The sequence below is a fragment of the Helobdella robusta genome (assembly GCF_000326865.2).
Source record: "Helobdella robusta unplaced genomic scaffold HELROscaffold_17, whole genome shotgun sequence".
Lineage (NCBI taxonomy): Eukaryota > Metazoa > Annelida > Clitellata > Rhynchobdellida > Glossiphoniidae > Helobdella > Helobdella robusta.
In genome coordinates this window covers 2,437,598-2,447,795 of record NW_008703942.1, presented here as the reverse complement: position 1 = coordinate 2,447,795, position 10,198 = coordinate 2,437,598, and the positions used below count along the sequence as shown (strand labels likewise).

The 10,198-nt window shown below is 32.1% G+C and overlaps 3 protein-coding genes across 3 annotated transcripts in view; 1 reads left to right on the top strand and 2 right to left on the bottom strand.

The window, feature by feature from the left end:
* Nucleotides 1–493: 493 nt before the first annotated feature.
* HELRODRAFT_191019 (hypothetical protein) lies at nt 494–3,604 on the bottom strand. The gene is made up of 5 exons (XM_009016066.1): nt 3,470–3,604; nt 2,725–2,865; nt 1,792–1,852; nt 1,288–1,479; nt 494–584 (listed from the first exon to the last, which is right to left on the bottom strand). Exons 1-5 carry the CDS (start codon nt 3,539–3,541, stop codon nt 571–573), a joined length of 480 nt encoding a protein of 159 aa, XP_009014314.1. The 5' UTR covers nt 3,542–3,604; the 3' UTR covers nt 494–570.
* Nucleotides 3,605–4,763: 1,159 nt separating this feature from the next.
* HELRODRAFT_191018 (hypothetical protein) lies at nt 4,764–7,873 on the bottom strand (the record flags this gene model as incomplete). The annotated part of the gene is made up of 6 exons (XM_009016065.1): nt 4,764–5,105; nt 5,573–5,644; nt 5,732–5,900; nt 6,432–6,462; nt 6,665–7,526; nt 7,687–7,873. The coding sequence occupies 6 exons, from the start codon at nt 7,871–7,873 to the stop codon at nt 4,873–4,875; spliced, it is 1,554 nt and encodes a 517-aa protein (XP_009014313.1). The 3' UTR covers nt 4,764–4,872.
* Nucleotides 7,874–9,610: 1,737 nt separating this feature from the next.
* The window catches only part of HELRODRAFT_170239 (hypothetical protein), a gene marked incomplete at both ends in the record, with an annotated part of 7,024 nt that continues 6,436 nt past the window's right edge, over nt 9,611–10,198 (top strand). Inside the window, one exon of the mRNA XM_009016064.1 lies at nt 9,611–9,803. Within this exon, the coding sequence (XP_009014312.1) occupies nt 9,611–9,803 (193 nt within the window). The remainder of the gene's footprint in view (nt 9,804–10,198) is intronic.

The following is a 10,198-nucleotide window of genomic DNA, read 5'->3' as shown; positions in this document are numbered from 1 at the left end:
TATCCAACACTTTTGCATAATGCTATCGAGTAAACTAGAACTTGATACAATCATTTGAAAGCATAGTATTTTATACTGATACCTATAGTAGTCTTCCCTTTATAAGCTTTTCCTGAAGCAGCATTATGCCACACACCTATCATTCGTCAAACAATCGTTTTGTCGGGCCACAGACATTAACAATTGACACACTCGGTACAGATCAACTATCTATCGCATGCTGCTTAGTGTGACGTGACGGAAACGGCCCTTTCTTCGAATTGTCGAACACGGCAAAGCCGATATGAGCAATCGTGTGACTGTAGCAGCTAGAAACCAATTGGCCTCATCAAGAAGCTCTGTCAAGCCCTGCCTTCGCAAAACCAATTTTGAGTCACCAATTATGAGACATGGAGTAATAAATGATACACTACACCTAGCCATAGTGTACAATTTAAATTTACATAGAACCAAGAAATTCAGTTTATCTGAATCGCAAAACATAAAACACGTGAAAATTATTAAAATAATTTATTATCAAATAAATAATTTGAATTGTTGATAATGTTCTGCTGATAGCTGTAGATCCATTTAGTCAAACAATCCTGTAGGTATAATGAAACAATTTGTTAAATAGATGAATATTTCAAAACAAGTTCAATAAGACACTTATAAACGACCCTTAGGACCTGCCACTTTTGTTTGTATTAAAATTCTTTCTATCACAACAATTCTCACTCATTTAGATAATAATTGGAGCTTGCCCAAAAGGACCTGTCAGATAAGTACTTAACTTGCACATTTTAAATATTATTAAGTACTTATTTTGGAATATTGATTTAATTAAATTTCCTTTAATGTTCAAAATTGTCATCAGCCATTTACTAAGCTCCTACCAAAGAATGATGTGAATCTCTACCATTTGTCAAAGTGTTTCATAAATGTTTTAATAACCAGTTTAAATGTGCAGGGTAAAGAGATTGTGCTGCTAGATTTACACATCTATATCTTCGTTTAAATTATGTTATCAAAAATAAAACATAGAAACACATTTTATTAAAAAGTAAAACATAAAAACCTAGTAAAAAGAAGATGCTCGGTTGAATAATAATTGAAAACTGCAGAAAAAGTATTAATCGAACTCAGAGAGCAATTGATGAAAAAAACTATGAACCCAGTAATTAAATAATTTAAAGCCGTCCAAAGTCATGTAACTACTGTAACCTTACTCAACGCACAAAAGTGCATCATGACATATTGTTATTACTATTATTATTATTAAGTTAGAAAAAAAATATCAGAACCAACCAAATCCCATGTCTCCATCATCTTCATCTGATTCTTCCTTCTTCTCCTCCTTCTCTTCCTTCTTCTCAACAGGTGCAGCAGCAGTAGTAGCAGCAGTTGTGGCAGCCACTGATGGGGCAGCAGGTGCAGCACTACCAGCTGATTTCACAAGATCCTTGATGTTAACAGTTTTCAGAGCACTGGCAAATAGTGCTAAACGATGTGGAGGCAGTTATAATAAATGTAATTTCTTATCAAATTTCTTTTGTACTCTATAAAGTTATGAATAGATGTAACTTCAACATATATAATTGGTGCATATATGAGATCATGTGAGTAAAGTAACTTTGCAAAAATGTAACAAAGGTAAGAAATCCAAAAAAATTTCAAAACTCATAAAAAATATTTAGCTGTAAACATTTGAACATGGCTATCATGGTCAAATGCTGTGCTTTGGATGGACAAAATAAAATGATTAGCAGCAAACAAATAGAAATCATTCATCGATTTAAAAAAATATCTAACTTGGCCAAAGAGAGTCGACTGTGACATTGGCAGCTTTGAGTAGTTTCGTAATATGATCAGGCTTTATAATAAAAATTATAATTATTTTTAAATTAATGATTTATGAGCGAAAAAAATAATTTGGCAAGTTGCAAATATAAAAACAAAAGTTTTATATAAAAATATAGTTAACATATATAAATAAATTTCACAATATTTAAAGAATAAGATAAGATCCTACAGCTGGATTGATAAGATCGAGAACTGCACACAAAATTATTCAGGAAATTTATAAAAGTTTAGACATGATGAGAGGCAAAACACATCCATCAACAAAACCAAAAACATTTTATTAAATAGGCTTCAGGTATCTCAAGTCTGAAGTAAATGGGCACCAGAGACAAATGAATTGTAGCCATAGAAAAATTGAAAAGAATTAAAAAAAAATTTAAAAAAAAAAAAAAAAATTTGTTACACACATTTGTTAACATTAACACAGAATAAATTAATAAAAATGTAAAAGTAGAATGAGAAATGGAAAGCTAAAGAAAGAATAATATAAAAAGGTTGAAAAATTGTTATAGAAGACAATCAATCAATTAATCTTCGTTTAGCTTCCAGAGATCCAGTTCCCCGAGGTAGGACATATAGAAGACAATACCAAGAGATGGAAAATGTTTCAAAGAATTTGGAGAACTTTTAACTAAGATCAAGTAGAAAGTCTGACAAATTTTTATAAGGTTCCAGTCAATACTAAGGTCATTATGTTTGATTCAGTTAATTAGGCATTTCATTTTGTATTGCAATAAAGAATTAATTAAATGAAATAGGACTAATGTATCAACAATAATAATAGTATGAACATTATATGGCGCCAATTCGCACAGCTGCTTCAGAGGTGCCTAGAATCGGTGTTGAAAAGATAAGACTTCAGAATTAGATGTTTTTAAAAACACTCAACAAGGAACATAATCTCAACTTGAGAGGTGACTCAATTCTGGGTATATGGAGCTCAGGACGAAAATTACGGTTATCCCGATAGGATTTGGCAATAGGAGTGTTTAAGGAACTCTTCTTAGAGCAGAACGATCTGACCTGTTCGTGGATAGAAACGATATCATAAAGGTAACCTGGGAATTTCAGGGATAATATTTTGAAGGAAAGGACTACAGTTTTGAAAATGTAAAGATAAATGAAGGTAAGCTATCTGTCATTTATCTACAACTTCTGAAAAAAAAACTCTGTTCATCATGGGATCAGTACCAGATTTTCCTACTTTTATTTTAATCTCATATTTTTACCAAAAATTAAATATTATAATTATGATTATCATGTTGTTACTATCTGTTTTTTGTGGTTCTGAGATAAGTGAATCTACTAATCTAATTTGATGAAATACCAAAATGGACAACTGCAGTCCATAACTTTAGCTTAAAATTTTTGTAAATTTAGGTTTATCTATCTATTTTTATTAAATTTATTTATTTATATTTGTGTATTAAATTTAAGAAAATATGAAACCTTAAAGAGAAAACCATGAACTCCCGCAATTTTTAATATTTTTATTTGTTCAACGTACTCGCTACTCAAAAAGTTTTAATTAAACGATAATGGCCGATTTGACTTGACTAAAAAAGGAAAAGGTTTGATTTCAGACAACACAGCAGCACGTGTTAGGATTGCAAATAAAAAAACTCACCGAAACATCAACTCCGCCATCGGCCAGGATGAGTGCCGAATATGCACAAGCTAACTCGTTCACATTAACCATTTTAGATTATTTCAAAAGAGAACGCCTCAAATGATCGAACGCCAACAGTCTTACGTCTTTTATTGACTAACAAAGATCAAAAAGGAAGTTTAGATCTTTCACATTACGTAAACAAGAAGAAAAACCCAAATATTGTTAAGAACTGAAGCTGTATAATTTAGGTTGAATATATATATATAAATCTTAATAAATATTGTATTATAAAAATAATAAAATTTATATATAAATAAAATATTAATAATGTTTAACACGGGAATAATAAAATGAAATACAGTAAAAATTATAATAACAACATTGAACTGGAATTCGTTATGGAGAAATTGTCTAGCTAGAAAAAATGAATGAGAAAGTTTAAAAACCACTAGAATTCGCAAGAATATAAAAATATATTTAACAAACACACAAAAACCAAAAAGCAAAATTGGGCATGGGCATATATATAAAATATAACATTATTATATATTATTATATTTATATTATTATATTATTATTATCACATATAACATCGTATATATTCTATATATATGGACACGGGTTTTGATCACCAGTTTGAAAAAGTATGAGCATGAACATGATTTGGTGTTTATGTTTATAGCACATAAAAAATGGTTAATAACTGTCTCACAGTGCAGAGCTTTTCCAAGAGCAGATATATAAGATTAAATCAATGACTTGTTTTGTTCAATGAAATGATGAAGATAAAAAATAAAGAGAAATGAAAAAACAAATTTGGACGGTTAAGTACAACGCTGAATAAAAGGAAAATTTGGAATAATTAAAAGGGAGATGGAAACTAAATTAGCTACCCCTTGAAACTTGGAGGGAAAAGTGAACAATCTGGAAGCAGCGAATAAAAACTGTAACAACAAACAAAGTAGTATTAAAAAAACGGTGGAGGATAGCCTTCGGAATATGGAAACTTTTATCGAAAAAAATTTTGTCCAAAAATAGAGAATGACAAAATCGAATCAAACAAAAGAAGTTGTTGACAAGAAAAGATGGAAAACCTTGCAATAAGCAATCACATATTTTAGTTTCACGGATGTAAATTTTTTTTAAAAAGGTTTGCCGATTCTGTTTATTTAATGAACGATAATCCATTGAAAAATCATTAATTTTATAAAACATTGATTTGACAATTCTTAGCTTTGTTTCTAGTTTTTACAGAAACAATGGTCCAAAATTTAGATTTTTTTAATTTCTGACAAGGCAACCTCTTGTTCAATATTTTTGTTAAAGAAAATGTTGAATGGTGCAAAGCAAAACAAAACTTATGATTCAATTGGGTTTATTCATGTGTTTGTATCTAAAGAGCAAACCAAAAACGCAAGTTATTTACATTTAAACGTAGACATCTTAAAGTGCATGATAACTGGATGTAGCAGTCCCATATGCAACATATCATCGTGACTTAGCGAGGCAAACTTCTTTCCGTTCAATTTCTGTCTAGAACATTTCTCCAGAGTTGACTGGTTCAACTTGATATATCTCAAAACTTCGAAAAATTGCTGGCTGTTCAACTTGTAAAGATTTCCATCTCCCGGAATTTCAAAATGGGGTTCGCCTGTTAAGGTTTTTGTAGTTATAATATAACAAAGTCTTCCACAATATTCACAATTATGTTCATAATTTATTGATGGAATAACTTTAATGTTCTTTGTATTGTTAATTTTTCAACAATTGCGATACTTTTTTTGTTGTTTTAGTTTCAAATTTGTTTAAATATCTTTTTCTAAGATTTTATGTTAGATATATTAAGTAGGTGTAACTTATTAAATTTTTAACATAACATTGAAATATAATGAAACAACCAAAAAACCAATATACATATTATAGGTTAGGTGTAAAAAATTGTGATAAAATGTTGATAATAATCGAAAACGGTATCATTTCATAAATAATAATAATAATAATGGGAACACTACTTTTATTCAATCAAGTATCATAAAACATACAGAAGAATACAATATTCAATATAATAATAATACTACTACTACTAATGATAATACAAAAGAAATTATTTGAGCCAACCTTCTTTTGACTGCAGACCGGTTGCTGTGCCTATGGAGTCATCGTCCTCTGTTTCAATCCTGCTTGACGAGGCTTCGTTAAAAATAGTTTTTCATCAGTGTTTATTCATTAAACTAAATTTATGCATTTCTATATTATAGTATTATAAAATAATCTTACATGATGTCGGTTTGTTATCGGCAACCTCTTGTGGAATTTCCAATTGAGGTTGTAGCAGTTTTGTCTGTTGCAGTTGTTGTTGCAATTGTTGTTGCGTTTTTATGAGTAACAATTGTTGTTGCTGTAATTCGTTTGATAGTCGTTTATGTTGATCTTGCAGCAGTTGGATCTGTTCAAGTTGAGTTTGTACCTGCTGTGAGTCGTTGATAGTGTTAGTTTTAATTTTGACGTTTGGTTGCAGCTGGGTTGGTTGCTGTGATTGCAGTTGTAGCTGCTGTAATAGCTGCTGCAGTTGATGCTGCTGCAGTTGAAGTTGTTGATCTGACATCTGAGGTTTGACTGGTGGCTGTTGTTGTAGCTGTAGCAAATGCAATAGATTCTCTTGTAGCTCTTGCGATAGTTGCTGTTGTAACTGTGGCGGCGATTGCGACTGCTCAGACGGTTGTTGCGATGATGGTGTTGCTGTCGGTGGCAAGGGGGCTACTCTTTTTTTACTTCGGTGAAGAGCTAAAATGTCATTCTCTTTGAACTACAATTAATTTAAACCACAATATAAGAAATATTGACAGCTAATATAATATTATTTTATGTAATTTATTTAAAAATATAATATTATTTTATGTAAGGTTTTAAAAAATGGTTTTCATTTAAAAAATTTTATAAATTGTGTTTTGAAATGCTTCAATAACATAAAACTTACGAGTGTATCGTTCGAGTTACTGATAAAATACCTGGAATGCACGTTTTTTATATTAAATTATAATTCTCTTTTATGAAAATCCTACATATGTTATAAAAATTCATAAACCAAATTAATTAACTTTAAATTTCAAACTCAAACTATTTTTAGTTCCATTACATTTTACGTGAATAATGTATTAAGAAATAATAAAGTAAAAAACGAAATGATTATATGATTTGAAGTACGCTAACCAATGAGCGAATCTCTCAAAAGCCCTTTGCGGAGGTAGCAGCGAGATGAAAACATCCTTTATCAACACCTCGACGCATCTATCAAACTTCGACAACACTGGTTTTTTACTCTGTGACGGCAGGGAAGATGATGATGATGATGAAGATGATTTTTGTTGCAACGGACTGGAAGTTTTATCCAAGGTTTGTTTCAGCTTCACGTAGATGAGTGTACGCAGCGGGATTCGGAAAGCCGGAGCATCTGGATGTTCGATGCTTGTCAGTACGGACTGTTCCTGGATGGGATTGAGCAGCAGAATGTTCTGATCGAAAGGAAGATTGTCTGAGGACAGCGATGAAGAAGGGAATGAGGGTGTGGATGTGATTGGTCTGTTGATGTCAGGACTTGCTTTTGATATCTGAACTTCCAGATCGCAAAAATTTAAATATTTTGAAAGTTGTTTCATCGTATATTCATCATTCAAATTTAGATTGTCATAACCACTTTGTTCTAGATCGTCACCTTTTTCCTCCATCAGTTCTTTGAATACAGCACTGCATGAACGTGCAATATGAATTCTTGCAACCGTCGCATTATTATTCTTTTTCAACATTGTGATCGAACCACCTCCATCATAATCTCGTTTCATTTTGTCTTCAGTGTTTTCAGCCACTCTAACGACATCACCAACTCTCAAGTTAGGGCTTCCACTCAAATCGGTACTAACAGCTTTAGTCCAACCCCACCAACCAGATGAAACCAAATTGGAAAGTCCACGATAAAACTTGGATTTGACTTTGAAGTACGCTTGGTAAGTCAGCGGGATTGCGTAGTAGTTGAAAGTGGTCATGGGATCATTTGTTGGCGTATTTGAAGGGTTGCCTAAAATAGATCAATTTTATACTTGAAATTTTTTAGAAGCTTTTTCTGAATGCTAGCTGCGATTCAAAACATTAAACAGCTGATGTGAATTGCAATATGCACAACTTTTTGAATTAAGTTTGAATTAATAGATAGCAAAGATGAAAATAAATGAACTGACCAGCTGTGATAGCAAGTACTTTGATGTGCTTGGTCCAACCGTGCAGGACTAGTTGTGTGTCGTTGGTGATGGAATGGTTGTTGAGGACTGTCGTGGCTTCCTGTAGAGTTGTCACAACAACTTTCAAGGGGAAGTTGTTTTTGTTGTTGTTGACAAAAGTGTTCAGAAGTGTTCCTTCGTAAGTCATTTTGTTGCTGGTCAGTTTGTCGTCGGTGAGTTTGTTGACGCTGCTGGTTCAGTTGCCAATGTTATAGTGTTATTGAAAAAATGATAACAGTTTGTTGATGTATTTTACAACCAAATAGAAAAACCCTGCTGCAGCTAAGAATAGTAAGACTCCAACAAGAGCTGCAGAAGATATTTATTTAACTTCTTGACTTTCTGCAAACGCCGAAGGCTCAAAAAGCCAATAATACAATAGCTTAACTTATTATTTATTAGCTGACGTCAAGACGTCAAACGAAGCAGAACGTACAATTGAAAATGCTTGCATACTAGCATTCAAACGTATATACATACATACATACATACATACATACATACATACATACATACATACATACATACATACATACATACATACATACATACATACATACATACATACATACATACATACATACATACATACATACATACATACATACATACATACATACATACATACATACATACATACATACATACATACATACATACATACATACATACATACATACATACATACATACATACATACATACATACATACATACATACATACATACATACATACATACATACATACATACATACATACATACATACATACATACATACATACATACATACATACATACATACATACATACATACATACATACATACATACATACATACATACATACATACATACATACATACATACATACATACATACATACATACATACATACATACATACATACATACATACATACATACATACATACATACATACATACATACATACATACATACATACATACATACATACATACATACATACATACATACATACATACATACATACATACATACATACATACATACACACACACATACGTTAACTCGTTAACTTATGTTTGCAAGAGGGAGTATTTCCGAATAAATGTATGCACGCAGTTATTACACCTGTCTTGAAGGAAATGAAAGATGATAGAAATGAAATGAAAAGTTACAGACCCATATCAAACATTTGCTTCGTTTCTAAAGTTATTGAACGAGTTGTTGCCAGTCAGCTACTGAGTCATCTACACAAAAATAGCTCAATACCAGTATTTCAATCTGGATATAAACGTTATCACTCAACTGAAACAGCGCTGCTGTATGTTATGTCTGAGTTGTTTAATGCAATTGATAAACAATATGTTTCGTTGCTTACATTCTTGGACATGAGTGCTGCCTTGGATTGCGTAGACCATCAAATACTGATGAATCGCCTACAATATGATTACGGAGTTACTGGAGTTGTAGTTAATTGGTTCAATTCGTACTTGTTTGGCAGAACTCAACAGGTTTTTTTCGGGAACAAATTATCTGGTATTGAAGCAATGTCATCTGGTGTACCACAAGGCTCAGTCCTGGGACCTATTCTGTTTGTCCTGTACACTGCTGAAGTATATGAAGTAATAGAATCCTTTGGATTTTCATATCATGCGTACGCTGATGATATCCAAATAATAGTTAGCAGTGAACCAGAACTGTTTGAAAGTAAAGTTGAAAATCTCATCGAATGCTTGACTAAAATAGGTACATGGATGTCAAGAAATTGTCTCAAATTGAATCAAGATAAAACTCAATTTTTACCTGTCGGTACATGGCAACAGCTTTCTATCAATCAATCAATCAATCAATCAATTAGCTTATAAAGCGCTATTTCCGCGATGTTCAACAGCGCTCCTCAATGAATTTTGAAAACAGATGGGTCTTGAGATCCGCTCTGAACTTCGCAAGTGATGGAGAAATAGTTAGAGAAGTAGGTAGAGAGTTCCAGAGAAAAGGACCAGAAAAAGCAAAAGCAGATTTGGCAAAAGAGTGTTTAACACGAGTTAAGAAAAAGCGAGAAGAAGAAGACGATCGTAAACCGGGGCGTTTAGGTTCAATTAATATATCTGATAAGTACTTAGGAAATAATTTAGATTGAGACTTATACATGAACGTGCAAATTTTAAAAATTATTCTATATTTTATAGGTAGCCAGTGCAAGAGAACAAGATATGGAGATATATGAGAAAAGAAAGGGGCACGAGCAACTAGACGAGCAGCAGAGTTAAAAGCTTTACTTAAAGGATAGAGTATAGAGTCAGGAAGACCATAGTAGAGCGAGTTACAATAATCAATCCTAGATAAGACTAACGAAGTAACAAGAAGGAGAAGAGTAGGATCATCAAGAAAAGGCAAAAGTTTTTTTATTCTACGTAGATGAAAGTAAGAGCTTCTAGCAACACTATTAATCTGAGAAGAGAGAGACATAGTAGAATCAAAGATAANA

What these genes read in the sequence shown, in the direction of transcription:
- HELRODRAFT_191019 (XM_009016066.1), bottom strand. Translation starts at nt 3,541, where the DNA reads ATGGTTAATGTGAACGAGTTAGCTTGTGCATATTCGGCACTCATCCTG. An exon ending in GATTATGTTCCTTGTTGAGT is followed by an intron (nt 1,853 to 2,724) that starts GTTTTTAAAAAC and finishes TTTATTATAAAG; the next exon opens with CCTGATCATATTACGAAACT. An exon ending in AGTCGACTCTCTTTGGCCAA is followed by an intron (nt 1,480 to 1,791) that starts GTTAGATATTTT and finishes CACATCGTTTAG; the next exon opens with CACTATTTGCCAGTGCTCTG.